A 17,738-nucleotide genomic window follows, 5' to 3' on the forward strand; every position below is an offset into this window, starting at 1 on the left:
TTTACATTATTAATAGATGCCGCAGTGGACAAAAGTACCGCTGGAAGCAGTCGTCTTTTAGAGGTTACGATTGGAGTACCTCAGGACGTATAGAATAAATGGTAAAATGAAATACGGAAAGCTATCTCAAAATATGTTTTTTATCAAACAATAATTGAAAGACAGAATAATATAGAAAACGTACATAGTATGTTAGACAGCAAATGGAAATGATCGGAAAATAATCGAGACTTTTTGGTGGACAAATCGAATTTAGCCTTTTTTCCAAATTCACTTCTATTATGCTATTTTAAATTAACAGTATTTAACTTTGTAATAATTATGAATTTTTCTCTCTTTAATTTGACTAATTTGATTCATAGAATAATTTTTAGAAGCAAAATCCGTTTGTAAATTTTCACTTTTTTTTAGATATAATTCAATCTGTATTAGCCGGACAGGAGCGTTTTTTCATGTAATGCAATCTTTTTTATTACTGGAAGAGTATCGAAAACGATAAAGTTGAAGAAAAGAAATGAAACCAAAACAGAAAATTTGCATGAACCACCGAAATTTACAAGGAAACGAGAATTGCAATTGATCACAAACATGCAGTGCCCAAATTGCTAGCACGAGATTCGATGAAATGATTAACATTACCAGTGTTTGCAGCATGCTTTGCACATCACCTTGCATTATCAAATAACCGGTCTAAAATTAACGCTAAAATCAAGCAAAAAAAGAAACTAAAAGTGGAGAATTTGGATGAAAAAAACTGGAATTATGACTTTTCATTTTCTTGATTCATCAAATTTATTATCAGTTTATTTTTTTTTTTAAATAAATGGAGAGATAGTAAAATGAAATATGTGTGTAAAACCCACTTTATTCGCGATCATCTCAAGTCTATATGAATTTAAAAGCAATTTAAAAGTTTTGAAAAATTACCACTAATATGAGATAAGCGACAAAAAATACATATTTCTTGCCAGCGTCCATTTTTTTAAAGTAATCCGTTTTCTTGGCAATCGTTATCTCTTTCATTTCCACTTCTTCATGTTTTAGTGGTTCATATCGACAGTTCAGATATTCTCGACAGGCATTTTCCACACGTTCCGATAACAACCTGAGCGATCAGAATTAAGGTGTAATGGGCATAGCTTATAGTAATAATTAAGACTATCATTCATATCAAGTAATTGAACTGCTCACAACTCAGACGGTCTTCGTGAAACCGAAAGACTATTTCTCTATTCTTTCTGCATAGTCGCAATTAGCGCCATTAAGATCGCAAAAGCGTTAATAATCCATTAAAACGACCAACTACTTTTCTTCTATCTCATATTTTCTTTTTTTTCTTTTCTATTTCTTTCTTTATTCAATTGAAGTATGTCAACGAAATATTCTCACTTTTGTACTTAAATTTTAATTCATTTCAAAACTTCGTTCATTTGCATACGAAAAATATTCGAACATTTATTTATTTACCCTTTCAATTGTGCGATGATACTAATATAATGTGGCACGAATGCGATACTTTTCTCCCTCAGAATAGCATCTACAATTTGGCATGCACAGCGATCAACTGACATGAATGGCAACCATCTGCAACACCATCATATCGATGATATTTCTTTATGCACCAATAAACTTAAATGTATTACCTGTCGTTTTTGTCTCTCAGTCTTTATCCTCTGATCATATGAAGATGGTGAAGTTCACAAAAGAATTAAACAGACAATAAGCAACAACAATTCCTATAATAGTCAAAATTTCTAGAAATGATGGAAGATACACTTGATATCAGAATGTTAAGAAGGAGAAGCTTACATGGATGTGGGTCTCATTCCTAAATTCAGAATCATCGGTGTTCGTGTAAAGTACGGACATACTGTCGTGCATCGTATACCATTCAGACCTTTGTCTTTCATTTCCATTTGCAGACATTGCATTACACCTCTAATGGCAAATTTCGTACTGCTATAAATGGAATAACTATAAAACAATAATTTAGTGACATGATAATACCCAGTAGACTGTCAACAAAATGCTTCCGAATAAGGATCATATATGCTTATAATTAATCATCTTAATTAGATGATTAATAACTATTATTTGGATCAAACAACGAATAAAAAGTCCCATATAATATCTAAAAATTAAGATAACAGATGAACTCTTCTTTTGCGTGATTTCTTCCTAATACTTTATGCAAACTTGTGCATTTCACATATTCTTTGATTTAAACTTAATAATTACTAACTAACCAATATGCAATACCGTTCGTTTCACCGCAGAAACCAGCAATTGACGAAATTGCAACTATTTGTCCCTCATTTCGTTGTTCCATCGAACGAAGAAATGCTCGAATTGTCTGTAAAGGCGCACTTAGTACCAATCCATTATTAGATTTCACTTTCTTCATCCACTCCTTCCCACATTTTCATCCACCATATTTTGATGATCACTCGAATTCAGTCAGTGTTCTACTTAAAGAGAGTAAGTAATTAGCACAAATATGATTTTTGTTAGAGTTTGTAGCTGGAACACCGCTAATAATAAAGAGAAAAGTTAAAAAAGTGGATGTCCCCAGGACTGAAATACCGAAATACTAAAACTATTCGAACACTCACTGAGATATGTTTCTTGCTTGTAGCGTAGCTATAAGCGCCCAGTCCTTCAAATTTGTATTATACTTCGACTGCATCCATGTCTCTTGGAAGTTTCTTTTTAAATTCATTACTCTGCATGAAATAATTGTAAAGTGGACTAGCAGCTTCGATTGCTATACATCCTTCACCTCCAAGTCCCAAATTCTCAAAAAACTCCAAATTCTACAAAAGTCTATAAACAAACATTGATGGTGCCCATCACGTTGACATCGAGCGAGTTCTGCAGTTGAGCTGTCGTCAAATCCAGCATTCCTCCAATGTACAAAATGGCCGCATTGCAGACTACGATATCGACATTTCCTGAAATTCACTGAAATTTCCTGATTAGAACCATCGTTCAATCTACTGCTCTCTATCATGCTTTATCTACTGAATTGTCTCCCTTGCGCTCCTCATATCTCTTGCAAACGCCGATGCGTTCCATATTCCGTGTTCATCCGTTAACAGAACAGGAAGTAAGAGAGAACGCAAAATTAAAGTACTGTTTGAGGGAAAGAAACAGTAAAGACAGAGATCGGAAACAACGATAACAAACAAAGACCATACCAAATGTGAGGTCAATTTGTCGGGCGCATTCGTTCACTTCCTCCACCTGGCTTATGTCACATCTCCAGCAATGCGCAATACCGCCACCTCTAACAATGTTGTCCACTGTCTCTTGCGCACCATGCTACAATAGATATATACATAGCGCTCATTTATACTTTACCTTTCCTTTAGTTTCACCAGTAAGTTCCATGGAGAAATTGTTATGAGTCATACGGACATTAATGTCTAGCTGATGACTGATGATGAGAGGTGTCTGCTGACATAACCTTAGGTGACAGCTATCGAGTAGAGGCGACAGTTATCGAGTAGCTCAATTTTGATCTCAAAAAAGAGGACACAATGTGCGCAAATAAAAAGCAGCAAGTTTACTAAGAATTTGTTCTTCCAGCGAAAAAAAGTCAAGAATAGCCGAGATAGCACGATTTTTTTGCATTAATAGCAAATATGAAAGCACTGAGTGACTTTTAAAAGAAAATTTAAAAAAACACATTGCATATTATAATTGTAAAAATTTCATCTCAACCTTAATATCTGTACTTTCCTTAATATCTGTACTTTGTCTCAGAGCAATGATCGCAAAATACTTGGAGGATTAATTGTGGCCAAGTCACTAGTTATAAGAGCGATTACAGCAAGTTGAGAGCTATGAAGAATGGCTTACTTCGTTTATATCCAAAATAGCAACTTTGGCACCGAAACGGATGGCTAATAATTCAGCTAAACGTTTACCAATGCCGGATGCACCGCCTGTGATAACAACGGTGCGTCCATTTACAGACTTCAAACTGGATCTGATCCAGTACCAAAAGTCCAAAGGACCAGCCACAAAGAGTACATGCAGGAACATTCCAATACTACTGTAAAATCTCTCCTTGTAGGAAATTTTTGCCATTTTTCACACCTTCAATTAACAAGAACTGCGCAAAAGTCGTTCAGCATTCCTTCTTGATAATCAGTGAAAAACAATGAGAGACGTTGACAACAGAGAATATATAAGGGACTTGCGGCGATTTCACTCCAACAATGACAGAAGGATTGAATGGACAGATTTATCCCTTCTCTTTGTCACATCGTTTCGGGGACATTTTGAATGTGAATGAAAATGCAGATGTCATCTGTCGTAGCGCACAACGCAGACTCACTTTGCGTCGCATCATTCTGCACCGCTGTCATTGACATCGTTGACATCGGCATCTCTCTCTTTTTTTTGTATCATCGATTCTCTAAATCAGGTCAGCAACCGTTTCTATTTCGCAGAACACTTTTGAAATCTTTATCATCCTCTCAACTTTTAGTATTATGCATTCTGTTGTCTGTTGAGTCATATTTTCCGAACAAACTATTTCAGATTTTATATAATTCTCTTTAATCCTTCATGAAAACATTAAACTCTCTTTTGCATTATTATCTGAATTAAACTGAATAAAACTTAGAATTTTTCTAAAAGCAAAAATTTACTTCTTCATCTTTCGAATTGATCATTTCAAAATGGACAAAAGCATTATAATTTACTTCTGCATTTATTACATGAAAGATGGAATGCGATGGTTAAACCGGACGACAGGGATGACTCATCTATTTGTACTTACGTTATGGTTGAGAGAGACAAGGGACTTAGCTTATGAGCTCATTTCAACTGATCAGACAGTCTCTGTTTACATCTGGAAGAGTGTGTCGAAACTAAAGAAAAAAAAAAAAAGAACAAAGTTTTGACTTGAATTAACTTTCAAACCAGAAACAGGAAGAAAGAGGCGACCACATTCATCACAGATTTCTACACAACAACAACAACTATGAATGATTGGGAGTGATCTGTATCAAATCAGTACAAACTTATATCACAATATGCTGCACTGTTACAGTGTACAGTGAACTTATGTTCCAATTAAACAAAAATACAGACAATAAGTTCCAACTTCTCTGATGTCAACTTATCAAGTAAAGTAATTTGGTAGCGGAATGCTTTGAAGACGTGACCTTTACGTGATGCACTGCAAGGTCACACAGATAAGTAACTGATAGCGGTGACATGAGTTCTCCAAGCTTATACACTATCAACGATACAATGACAACACACCGCGGTGCTTTCAAGTCATCATTGTTTTCATACTGTACCACCAGAATGGAATCAGACACGTCTGGTCCGTAATGCAACGAGACTGTTGCTTGATTTCAAATTTGAAGCAGTGGCCGTAGATTCAGTGATGACAAGTCTATTAGACTCGGAGCGAAAAGTGGAAATTGTTAGTTGATTTGTTTTGATTCTGAAATGACATAACAGTGGTAGAGGTAATTATAATGCATCTCTTTCAAGTAATAAGCCAAATGTTATAATGGATGATAGTTTCATTTAGTTCTTATCAAGAAAGTAAGATCAGTAATAGTTTGCGTAACTTCCAATTTTATAGTGTTATTGGGGGCTTTCCATCTTTTTCCTTGCTAAGATAATTTGCTTCTATCATATTTTTATTTTGAAGTAACTTTCAATTTTTCTTAGTAACTTAACGTGTTAAATAATTTTACAAAATTTTCTAGAGTTTTTAGTTTTTTTCTCACTAACTGTACCTCTTTTCCAGTTAGATGTGGATTCGTTCCGTTCAGACCCGTCAAATTTAACAGTGATATTATATGAAGAAGATCATACTATTGGCAATTCACTGAAACATGTCTTGTGCAAAATGTATGCTTATTGTTGCGTATTCGTTATTCAGCATTAAACTGGCATAGAGTAGAAACAAAGCTGCAATAAAAATTTTATTGCAGCTTATATATATGTCATTATTCTTTCATCTTTTAGTTTTGGTTATTTAGTGATCTTTTCATTGATTTAATTTATAGATTTGATTTTTGATAAGTTTGATTCTGAAAGGGATGGGCGCAGTATACTATGTGGGAAGTAGAAGAAAAGGTATGAAAATGATCTTTTAGATGACAAGTAATTCTTGATGGATTTACAAGAAAAGAGTCGAATATAATGTTTCACGTACATTTTTTAACTGCTGCTAAGAAAATGTTTTTAGGCGAGATGTTGAGTTCTGTGGTTACAATGTGCCCCATCCTTTGGAAGATAAAATCCTAATCCGTTTGCAAACGAAACGTGGAGTGTCAGCAGCCAGTATGCTTATGAAAGGTTTTGAAGAATTGGAATGTATTTTTGCTTCAATAAGGCAAAAATTTGATAGCTCTTATGCTTTATATACAACGAATACTGAAGACTAGAATGGATTCAACTTGTCAGGAACGAAATCATGATTCTTTGCAAATAGGAATTGCTATTTCGTTGTGTGTTAGTTTTTCCTTGCTGTTATATGATCTCTTTGTTAGTTGCATAAAAGGAGTTGGTCATACAGAAATTTGTGCCGATTTTATTTAAAGTTTAGCCAAATATTTCCTGTTTACATGGTATTGTGTAGCACTATTCTGTTTTATCTGCGAATTTTTCTTGATTTAAGTGATTAGTGCTTGTTTGTTAAATAGAAATTTGTTGATCATGCATGTAAGATTTTGTTTGATTGGATTTTCGGATTAAAAATTTTTAAATAAAATATGTATGTTTTATCCTTATTGCTCGTCAGTGTATTTGTTGCCTTCTCAGGTGTTTTATACTTTATATTTTGAGCGATATTTCTGGTTGATAAAAGAGTAAGGTATTCTTACTTTAGAATTTTACCTATTCGGAACAAAATGATGGTGAAGCACACATTGATTGACTGGTACATTAAATAGTCAATAGAAGTTTGATAAGCGTGAAACTCAATTTTATTAATGACAGGTATGCCGAGTGAAATAATTGCTGTACAATTTGGTCAATGTGGAAATCAAATAGGTGACGCATTTTGGCGTGCCTTATGTGCCGAACACGGTATTGCATCGAACGGTGTGCCTATACAAAGTGATCTTGATGCGAAGGACTTGAAGCGTGTTTTCTTTTATCAGGTGTACCTATGAGAAGATACTAAAGCATCTATATCATTCAGTGTGTCGAATCATCTACTCAAAGTTTTTTGATTTTCCTCACGATCTTTTTTTTGGATCAAATTGGTCGAGTAACTATTCAGAACGTTGAAATTTATATTGATAATGATAGGCGGACGACGAGCGTTATGTTCCACGTGCTGTTTTGGTAGACTTGGAACCACGTGTTATCAATGGTATTATCACTTCTGACTATCGTACATTGTACAATATGGAAAATATCTTTATGTCGAAAAGTGGTGGTGGTGCGGGAAATAATTTTGCTAGTGGCTACAAGCAAGGAAGGTAAGATTTCTTCATTTTTCTGAAAGATGAAGGAAAATACTGAAAATGTTAGGTATAGTAGGTATTCTTTCTGTGGTATTTGCTGAAGTTTTTGGATTACATTTTGTGTCTTATTTTGGAACTGTCCTGTTTGCTTTTCCTTCTGCATGCAGCCAAGAAATTAAATGGACGAGGATTTCTTTTTTTTATTTAATATTTTTGTCAGTTCTGAATTTGCAACATTTGTGAAGCAAACGAAGTTACTTGTACAAAAAGAGAAAAAACCACTGAATTGTTTGTCGTATAATATTCGGAAATGAGATATTTCATTTATCAAATTTCTGATTGAAAGAAGAAATACTAACTGTATAAAACAGAATGTTGTAAGGGAAGCACAAGAAGCGTTGTTTGATATCCTTGAACGAGAAGCAGAAAACAGTGATTATCTGGAAGGATTCATGTTATGTCACGCCATAGCTGGTGGTACTGGCTCAGGAATGGGATCTCATGCGCTGGAAAAAATAAGTGATAGGTTTCGTTTCTTATAATTAATGTTAGGTAGAAACTGTATTGGTATTATAGTTAATAATATAAAAATGTTTGGTGGGAAAGACAGCTTGTTTTGAAGTTGTTTCATATGGATTTTGCAGATTCCCGAAGAAATTAGTGCAAACCTACTCAGTTTTCCCAGTGATGAAGAAAGGTGAAGCTAGTGATGTGGTGGTACAACCATATAATTCTATTTTGACCTTGGCTCGGTTAATTGAACATCCAAATTGTGTAGTTGTTCTGGATAATACAGCTCTTCATCGGATTGCAAGTGAAAATGCACCAGATAGTAATTCATCATTTTCTCACATAAATTCCATGGTAATTCAGTAAAAAATATGGAACTGCTCAGCTTTATATCTTATTAAGTTGTCTGCTATACAAGATATCCTTAGCAACGACCCTTTTTTAAATAAGCCTACTAATCGCATGTTACGGTCACACATAAACAAAAATTTTGAAATTGGAATTTATGCAGGTTTCACGAATTATGTGCGCATCAACAGCTACTCTACGGTTTCCTGGTGCAATGAATACTCGACTGATTAATCTAATTGCTCCACTGGCTGCATATCCACCAATGCGTTTTATCCAGACAGGTTGTCTTTATTTGCGTGCAATTCGTTTTCAATCTCATCTTATTAAAATTTTTTCATTTCAAGTTTATTTCATATTTTAGTATTACTCCATCTCATCCTTTAATTGAGTTCGTTTTTGGTATATCCTTTGTTGGTTGTTATCAGACAACTGTTTTGGTTTTTTAACAAAAACATATCTGCATATCGTTCTTTAGGTTTTACACCACTTCGTGAAGGTGATGCTACGGTGATGAAAACTTCAGTTGGTGATGTGCTTCGACGCTTGCTACAATCAAAAAGTATGATGAGCAGCGCTGTAATGGAAAAAGGAGTTGATCATTGTATGTTGTCGGCGTTGGCTATTCTGCAGGGTAGAATTGATCCAACTGAAATTTATTCATCACTGGCAAAGATTAAAGAAAGACGTGATATAAAGTAAGCTCTTGCTCCAAAGCCTTTTGCTCCACTCTATCAATTATTTTATTTCTTTGCATTTTTAAGCTTCAAATAGTTTTTTCAGCGAGTGAATTAAATGGTCTGAATAAAGGGACATTGTTTTAGACATCCATGCATTACTATCCGCAACTGCATTACATTAAATAATAGGATTTGCTGATGCTTTCATTAATTTCATAATGTTTCTTCAAGAAAAATAGTTCAAAAAAGGTACGTAATGTTTCAGGTTTGCGCCATGGGGTTCAGGTTCATTAAATATAACTCAATGTCGTCGCTCGCCTTATTTACCAGTAACAAATAGAGTTTCCGGACTGATGCTTTGTAATCACACAAATGCAGCTAGTCTTTTTCAAGAGAGTTTGAATCAGTGCGAAACACTCCTCAAAAAGAAAGCATATTTGGATCAATTCTTAAAAGTGAGAATTATTTTCTGAACAGTCTGCAAAAGCTTCGTATTTTCGGTGCAGTTATATTGGAAGTTTTTCATGAAGACTAACATAGCTCGGACTGTCATATTTGCCCACTTAGCATTCATTCTTTATCTCTTTATTTTCATCGTAAAAAGCGAAATATTTAGAATTAGACCACTGAAAATTTGTTAGTGATGCATTGTTCAATATGAGGTTTTCAGGAAGATCCAGATATTATGGCTATGTTGAGTGATGCTGTTGAACGTGTCAGAGAAACTGTCCAAACTTACAGAAATGCAACAAAGCCCGACTTCATAGAAATAAATTGAGATTTTATTCTCCATAAATCAGGATTTTTATCAGGAAGCGAAGCATCTGCATTTGTTATTAGTTAATGACTAAGATAAAAAAAAATACTGTAGAAGGGATATGGATGATTTCTTCCAGGTTTTTTTCCCACTACCAAAATAGTTGAAATAAGTAAGGTGTGGAGAGGCATATGGTACTTCATGGGTTCATACCTATCACTTGAAATTAGAGTTTTCAATCTTTACCCAACTATTTATTTAACTATTACTGAGTTTTTCTTTAATGAGTTAACTTTATTTTGATGGTTTCTTACTTGGTTAAATCATCAGTTTTGTACAGTATCCTTCTTACATTCTTTTCGTTTACATAAGAAATGATCTCTATATGATAACAAAGATTATGTGTTTTGTGTTTAATATGGTTTAAATTGATTTGATAAGCATTTATAGAATAATGATTATATAGGATTATACATAGGCTATTTTAGACTCTTTTTTTTTTTTTTGTTTTAGTGTTATCCTTAGATAAAAAGATCTCCAAATGCCTCTGGACTTTGCTTATTCCTCTACTGCTTTATAATTTAATTCTTCTCAAAAGTGATATACGAAAAGTTTTTCCCTGGCTTTTCCTGGATATTTGCGCAAAAGCCGTCGTTTCTGCATTTCTCCTACGGGATTCTGAATCCTAAATTTGGTTCAACATGCGTGAGTTTTGAAGGTTTTAAAAGCTGAGAGTGTCCTATCCTATTTCAACATCTTTCAGTAGAAATACTATCCTTTAAAAGTTTAATTTGATATAACCGACCACAAGATGAGATAAAAAGTAGTTTCAAATTTGCATTGGCAATTTCAATTTTGGCAATGTAGTTTCTTTCTTATTTATTTATTTATTTGGAATAAAAAATGCACGTAGCTGTAACGACCTATTGACGGAGATTCAAGACTTGCTTATTGCCGAATTTCTTATTTCGCTTTGTTCTTCAGTCGAAGGACTTAACGGCGGACTACAAAAAACAAAAACAGTAGAGAATTTATAAATAGTTTTCGATTAATTTTGTTCTTTCAGTAAAATTTTCCGATCTACCATCAGTTACTTTAATTATCTAATCATTTGTTATAGTGATTGGATATTATTTTATTGAAACATGCGAGTATTACCGTGTTCTAAAATCTGATTGGGCTGTAGTTTAGATGCATTAAAAGATCTGAACTGGAAGTCTAGTGATTTGTTACTCACTCTGTGTTTTGATGTGTGTGATATCTTCATCAATTCCGAAAGTTATAGACGGAAATTATTTGAGTTACCTGGTTTCCGGCGTTCGTGGTATTCCTTCGTTAATTTTTAAATCTTCCGGGGTATACTTCCCGTTGAGTTTCAAACACTTACAGATGCCAAAGAAATCGAAAGTAGATGTACTAGAAAGTTTAATGTATATGTGAAGCAGAACCATACTTTTGTGGATTAGGACTGGACAATTTTCTTGCCGAATTCGTGCAGATGAAAGGGAATTCAAGAGTTCAACCATCGAAGAATTAGTCCCCATCCTATGATTTGGTCGCACTTTTGAGGAGCAAAATATGAAAGCCAATTTCTGGGGCTTTTAAGAAACATGAAACAATTATTCCCTTCAAGCTTCCCGATCCTTGTTTATTCAAGAAACATTTTTATGAAGGAAAACTTTGGAACAAAAGGAGGGAAAGTACCTACTCAAAAGAATTAAGCATGTTGGAGACGTTAAGAAGCGCTTTCAAAGCTCTCGTTAGTTTCTCGCCATGTAAGCGGTACCAGTCTCGAGTTGACATTCCCACAATAAACGTTAAGATGCCCAACAAAATTTGCTTCATCTCTGCATTTCGTACCGCATGCCACACAAAACAATTTAGCAGCAGACTGTATTTCGAGAATTGCTGCTTAATGAAAGTTGACAGAACAATGATATCTCAATTTCAATTTTAATTTTGAGACAGTGCTATATGATCGAATCTAAGAATAAAAAAAGCTAACCAAATAAATCCTAAACTAAGAAGTACTGCTACTGTTGCAAGCAAACGAGCTTCAACAATTTGCTTTTTCCTAAAAAAAACTAAGTTAGTTCTCGTTCTTTTGCTCAGAGAGTTTGGTTTAAGTTTCGTTATATTTCCAGATATTAACAAATTCCATATTCTACCAGCTACTTAACAAACTTTAGATGATAATAATAGATGTATCGGAATTTCAAATTGGGATAAACCTCTGAAAGTTCATTATTGATGTTCCGGTAAAAATACGGATACGGATACGAATCGGAGTAGTCGTTAGAGTGATCAGTGGTAATAATGTCATTGTAAAAGATGAGAGGAAATTTTATTGATGAGAGGTTGGTGCTGAATTCCCAGTAACCTTCAACCTCAAGGATATTTCACTAGTTCAAAAGCTTTACCGACAGTCCGGCAGGTGTTAATAAGTATTCTCAGCTTACATATCTGCTAACGATGTCGATGACTTGCTTTGCATATCCGGTTCAGAAGCTGCTCCTTCAAGAACTGCTACATCTGATGTCGTCAAGTTTAGCTTTACATGGCCACTAAATTCACACATTCATCTCAATTTTACAAATTATTGAATTTAAAGTACATTCGCAGCCAAATTGTCGCTATTGCTGCACGTTTGGACGTGGTAACGATACTGAATAATTTTATTCCGGAATAAATTTACCTGGACCGGTTTTATGAAGACGAATTGCTTCTATAGTTTCTGAGAATCTACTCAGAAAGAAGAATAGCTTATGTGTCTATAAAATATATGATGAAACGATGTCCGGAAATTAGCATTAATATGTAATATTACCTATCAGGAAACTCATAATCCGGAATGTCTCGTTCATCTTTCACATAAGCGGTGGCTATTGCTTTACCAACCTTTCCGTTTTTCGCCATAATAAACAATGTGTCCTCTTCCAAATTACTCTTACACTTGCAGTGGTTAAATTTAAACAGAGAATTTGCATATTTACACGAGTATAATTGCTATTTCCGGCTTGCAGTATTCCGGATGCAGCTATGTATAATCTGTCCGATATTGTGATGCTTAGGTCAAACAAACTAACACAGCCGGAAGAGACTATTCTTCGTTTCCGTTCTCGATGTATCCTTCGAAGGTACTCAGTTTAACATTTAACATTTATCTCAAACACTCCTGCGTCTTTACAAATTCCTTTTGTCAGAATTTTTCAATTAAATTACAGTAATTTGCATAATTTCTAATCTCTAAAAAAACTGTAATTTGCCGACAATTAATTACGTCAGTCTGTCAGGTAGATTTACATCACACCGTCATCCGGAAAACAACCTCTTCTCGACCTCTGCGAGATTTTTTGCATTGACAAAAGACATTTCTTTAGCTATTTGTGCCCGGCTCCTGTGAGGTCACTGCAAAATGACTACTCTCAGTGGTTTATTGTCGTGTTAACCGGTTTTACTGGTTAATTATCCTAATTTGTCACCTTTATTACCTGAAGGTTTTCATGCTTACCTTTTCTTGGTACCTTTCGGAATAAGATGAAAAGATCTCAGACAAAATATTTTTTTTTATTACTAAGCAAATACTCGTTTTAGAAATTCCATGTAACTGTGAGAAATTTTCCAAAATCTCCACTTTATCACTTTATCTACAGATTATCAATGATTTATGCTAATGATTAACTCTTTTCTGATAATTCTCAGACATTTAGCTTACATTTTAATCGATCGTTCAGTTTTATTCCTTAAGATAAAACAATGGTACGAGTATTCGTTAAGTGGGGAAAGGAACGATTCGAAGTGGAAGCAAATACGAACGATTCACCGCTTCAACTAAAATCACAACTGTTTTCCTTAACAGGTGTGAATCCGGATCGGCAAAAAGTGCTCATTAAAGTAAGTCAAATTTTTTGTAAAGTCAGCTTACTATTTTATGAATACTTGCGAGTTGGGATATTTTTTATTATCCTTATTATAGTATATTTTTAAATATTTTTTATTACATTTTTTTTTTTATTATACTATATTTAATTTTTTTTTTTTTTTTTGAGATATACAAGTGTTTATGTATGAAGAATTATATAAATTTATACACATTATATTGAATTTAGATGTTTTAAGCGTTACTTTTTTTTTTTTTTAAACAGAATATGTTGCATTAGATTGTTAAGTTGCATTTGACTTTAATGTAACTTAGAGTTAATTGTAATCTTTTGTGGTTACCTTTACTATGTCATTTAATTTTGTTGTATTTTTATGTTTAAAAATTTCATTTTTTTATTGGTTCTTTTATTGCTGAATGCTTTATCCTTTGTTGTACAATGAAAGCAACTTCCTTAGTTTTCAAATGAATATGAAAATATGTGAGAACGTAAAAAATGTTGAATAGCATCATTTTATGTTTAAACTTATGTCTATGACATTGGACACTCATTTTTCATGAAATGGTAGAACATTTTTGATGATTCATTTTTATAATACTTGCAGGGTAAAATTCTTGGTGATAACAGCTGGGATGGTTGTGAGTTGAAAGATGGTATGATAATGATGATGATTGGTAGTGGGGGCGTAGTCCCGCCACCTCCACCAATTAGCAGTCTTGAAGAAAGCTTTGATGGTATGGAAGCTGAGGTACTTTTTTTTTTCATCTTTTTTGTGGATGGAGTCATTTACTACTTGAATCTTATTTTTAAATTTAACCCTAGAATTTTATTTAGTCAATTAAGAAAAGGAAATGATTACTTGCTGATGTTCTTAGTGGTTTTTTATGTTTTCAGACGTCAAATTCAATCATTCTACCAACAGGTTTGAAGAATCTAGGCAATACATGTTACCTGAATGCAACTTTGCAGTGTTTCAAGGTAATATCGCTTGTCTGTTGTTTAAAACTAAAATTGCTTTTTGAAAGTGCATTTTAACATTTTACATATGCCCAGTTTAGGTAATACCAGAACTAAGGGAAGCGTTAAGCAAATATTCTGAATCAATTCAAAGTTCATCCGTTGATGGTGAGGGTGGCTCGAAAGCTCTTACAGCTGCTGTTCGTGACTTGTATCGGATGATGGACAATCAAAAGTCAAAAAGCTTTGGCGGTGTTATTCCACTTATTATGATACAGGTGAGTTTAACGATCGATTATACAAATTGTCGAAGTGGCTTTTTTCCTTCAGTAAACAGTTCATTTTTTAAGTTGTAGGCCCAACTGTTTTAGCAGTGCAATTGATACTCTCTCAGGCTACGGTGTAATATATTGAGATTTTGAATGGAGTTTGTAGGGATAGTAATTATCGGTTATCTGTTAAAGGTAGTACATAATGTCCTTCCACAATTTGCGGCTAGAGATGAACATGGATGGATGCAACAGGATGCAAATGAGTGCTGGACTGAGCTACTTCGGGCTTTTCAGACTCAACTGAAAGTTGCAGGTTTTTAATTTTCTGTCTTTTGCTAAAAGCATAGCTAATTACCATAATTTTCAATTTCCATTGAGTGAGAGTAATAAGCTTGTAAAAATGTTTTCATGTCTGGAAATCTTAGTAGTAAGCCAAAAATGCATTATCTTTTGGTTCAGTGCTACGGTTGAAATATATTGCTTCTGGCTAAAATTTCTTAACCAGTTGGTTTGATATTTGATATATTATTTTCTTCGTATAGATTCCGAGTCATCTTCAAAGGATGATTTGGCATCCATAATTTCAAGATATATGGAAGGTAGGTTCAAGATTGAAATGAAGAATCTGGAATCCGATGTCGAACCTGTTAGTGTCACAAATGAAACTTTTCTGCAGGTCTTTTTTTTTTTTCTCAATCTTTGTTCCCTTTTTTGAAGGAAGAGATGAGAGATGATTTATTAGTTCATCTAATTTTAAAATAAGATGTTTCATTATCAAATTTTTATAAAAATTCCATTTCAGCTAAGTTGTTTCCTTAGCCAAGAAGTTAAGTATGTGCAACTCGGCATTAAAGGTAAACTGACGGAGGAAATTATCAAAAAGTCAGCAGTGCTTGGACGTGACGCTAGATATGAGAAGAAGACTTTGATCGATCGTCTTCCGGCTTATCTCTCAATACAGATGGTTCGGTTTTTCTACAAGGAAAAGGATAAGGTAAGTCCAACTGCTTTTTTTTTTTTGAATTTGTTTGTTACAGTTTGATTGCTTTGAATATTCCCAGTGCCTTGAACGTAGACAATTCCCATGTGGTTTAAAAGGAATTCCTCTATAGAATCTTGACCATTTAAGATTTGCAGTTGGTTTTTACATTAAATTGATTTGGATGCGTCATGCTTTTGTACTGTACTCAGTCACAGTTGTTTTAGGTCAATGCAAAGATTTTAAAAGACGTTAAATTTCCCCTCATTCTCGATTTGTACGACATGTGCACTCCCGAATTACAGCAGGAGTTATTGCCGGCACGGGATGCTTTTAAAGTAACATTTTTTCTATATGTTATGAAAATATTTCCATATTTAGTCTCTTTGTTTTTGATACTATCGAATATATCTGTACGAATTTTTTTCTGTCTAAGTTTTAGAAGATGATTTTTCTCTGAACATCGCATGTATACAAGATATATCGAAAATTTTCAAATATTCTCTGCATTGCTTCTAAAATACATTTTGGATAATTTTTGAAGACATTCTTTATGTAATTATGTGCTTCTGTCTTGCAGGAGGAGGAGGACAAAAAAGTTGAAAAACTAAGAGCAACAAAAACTTCTGATGAGATAACTCATCCTTCCAGACCGGATGAGGATGAGAAAATCGAAAAAGCTTTTCCTTTTAGTTTTAGTAATGATCCTGGATCAAATAATAGTGGATATTATGAATTGCAAGTTGGTCTATACATCTTCGATTTATTTTAAAATATCTCCGTAGTTTCATCATTGAATAGTGCCAAAATCCAGATTTAACTTTTCGGAAAATGCTGGTAATATTGGTATCACATAATTCCTATTAACTCATTTCCCTGTTGGTAGTTTGCCTTAAAATAATTCTGGCAATGAATAAAGTCTCTTTAGTGATATGTGATCCTTATTAATAAAGTAGTTGCCAAAATATTCATCCTTGAAATCTTCCATGTAGTACTAGCGTTTGAATTATCTGCTTTAGGGAGTTATAACACACAAAGGTCGTTCATCCAGTAGTGGACATTATGTCGCATGGGTTCGCGTGAAAGAAAATCATTGGGCAATGTGTGACGATGATGAAGTAAATTACTCAATTTACATCAGTGTTATCTTTTTCCAAATAGCGGCACTTTATTTTCTTATGATAATATAAGTTTTCGAACTTTTATTATACGGGTTTACAGGTACATCCAGTCAGTACAGAAGATATTTTGAAGTTATCAGGTGGTGGTGATTGGCACTGTGCATACGTGTTACTTTATGGTCCAAGAATATTGAAGAAATAAAGTTCGCATTGTTTTTAAATTTTGTATTTGTCAATCATACATAGGCATTTTAAACTTTTTTTTCAGACGGATTTTATGCTTAATACTTGGTATATGAAATACACCATTGTATTAGCGTTTGTTGAACGGTCAGCATGCATTTTCTGTGTTGTCGTTTGTGTTATTTCGTTTAATACTTTGTTGAAATGTTAAAATGCATTTAGAAAGGCTCAAAGATAAGAATGCCAGCTAAATTTATAGGAATAATTGCGTACGATAAGCCAATAATCTTCTATGTTCGGTATTTGTATACAGCTTTTCCAACTCTTCGGTTCATCTATAAAGATTTCTAGACAACTAGTGAATATGAAAAAATCTACTTTTTATTCATAATGTAATGTAGTAGTAAAATCTCATAAGCATTACTAGTGAAGCAGTTTGTTTTCTTTCTGTAGTTTATGTAAGCCATACAAATTTCTTATTTCTTTTAAATTTTCCCCTGTGATTTTTCAGGAAGAACTTTTCTTGTTGACGATGTTAATTTAATATGGACTTATTTGAAGTATGCGGCAATTCTTTTGGGATAATAATTTCTTATGTATTTTTA

General features: G+C 33.7%; 5 protein-coding genes across 6 annotated transcripts; 3 read left to right on the plus strand and 2 right to left on the minus strand.

The window, feature by feature from the left end:
- Positions 1-450: 450 nt before the first annotated feature.
- Bma-dhs-29 (Uncharacterized protein) lies at positions 451-4,047 on the minus strand (the record flags this gene model as incomplete). The annotated part of the gene is made up of 8 exons (XM_001898302.2): positions 451-690; positions 928-1,105; positions 1,468-1,584; positions 1,810-1,959; positions 2,247-2,353; positions 2,836-2,951; positions 3,198-3,321; positions 3,862-4,047. The coding sequence occupies 8 exons, from the start codon at positions 4,045-4,047 to the stop codon at positions 451-453; spliced, it is 1,218 nt and encodes a 405-aa protein (XP_001898337.2).
- A 1,357-nt stretch (positions 4,048-5,404) lies between these two features.
- Bma-rpac-19 (putative DNA-directed RNA polymerases I/III 16 kDa polypeptide, putative) lies at positions 5,405-6,419 on the plus strand (the record flags this gene model as incomplete). Its single annotated transcript, XM_001902470.2, has 3 exons — positions 5,405-5,443; positions 5,777-5,880; positions 6,221-6,419. 3 exons carry the CDS (start codon positions 5,405-5,407, stop codon positions 6,417-6,419), a joined length of 342 nt encoding a protein of 113 aa, XP_001902505.1.
- A 555-nt stretch (positions 6,420-6,974) lies between these two features.
- Positions 6,975-9,761, plus strand: Bma-tbg-1 (Tubulin gamma chain, putative; the record flags this gene model as incomplete). Of its 2 annotated transcripts, XM_001902471.2 has the most annotated exons (8): positions 6,975-7,136; positions 7,288-7,460; positions 7,828-7,971; positions 8,090-8,309; positions 8,467-8,587; positions 8,782-9,001; positions 9,249-9,438; positions 9,654-9,761. In XM_001902471.2, the coding sequence occupies 8 exons, from the start codon at positions 6,975-6,977 to the stop codon at positions 9,759-9,761; spliced, it is 1,338 nt and encodes a 445-aa protein (XP_001902506.2). The 2 variants fall into 2 exon arrangements, with proteins under 2 accessions (XP_001902506.2, XP_042938587.1); XM_043082653.1 differs by lacking the exon at positions 6,975-7,136 and having other exon boundaries at positions 7,387-7,460.
- A 916-nt stretch (positions 9,762-10,677) lies between these two features.
- Positions 10,678-12,656, minus strand: Bm10764 (Zinc finger, C2H2 type family protein; the record flags this gene model as incomplete). Its single annotated transcript, XM_043082654.1, has 6 exons — positions 10,678-10,744; positions 11,046-11,156; positions 11,449-11,631; positions 11,746-11,814; positions 12,200-12,304; positions 12,568-12,656. The coding sequence occupies 6 exons, from the start codon at positions 12,654-12,656 to the stop codon at positions 10,678-10,680; spliced, it is 624 nt and encodes a 207-aa protein (XP_042938588.1).
- An 840-nt stretch (positions 12,657-13,496) lies between these two features.
- Positions 13,497-17,152, plus strand: Bma-usp-14 (Ubiquitin carboxyl-terminal hydrolase family protein; the record flags this gene model as incomplete). The annotated part of the gene is made up of 11 exons (XM_043082655.1): positions 13,497-13,634; positions 14,226-14,369; positions 14,516-14,599; positions 14,680-14,856; positions 15,043-15,163; positions 15,393-15,526; positions 15,653-15,844; positions 16,057-16,167; positions 16,410-16,571; positions 16,849-16,947; positions 17,051-17,152. The coding sequence occupies 11 exons, from the start codon at positions 13,497-13,499 to the stop codon at positions 17,150-17,152; spliced, it is 1,464 nt and encodes a 487-aa protein (XP_042938589.1).
- Positions 17,153-17,738: the final 586 nt, after the last annotated feature.

Source organism: Brugia malayi (assembly GCF_000002995.4).
Source record: "Brugia malayi strain FR3 genome assembly, contig: Bm_007, whole genome shotgun sequence".
In the NCBI taxonomy this organism is placed as follows: domain Eukaryota; kingdom Metazoa; phylum Nematoda; class Chromadorea; order Rhabditida; family Onchocercidae; genus Brugia; species Brugia malayi.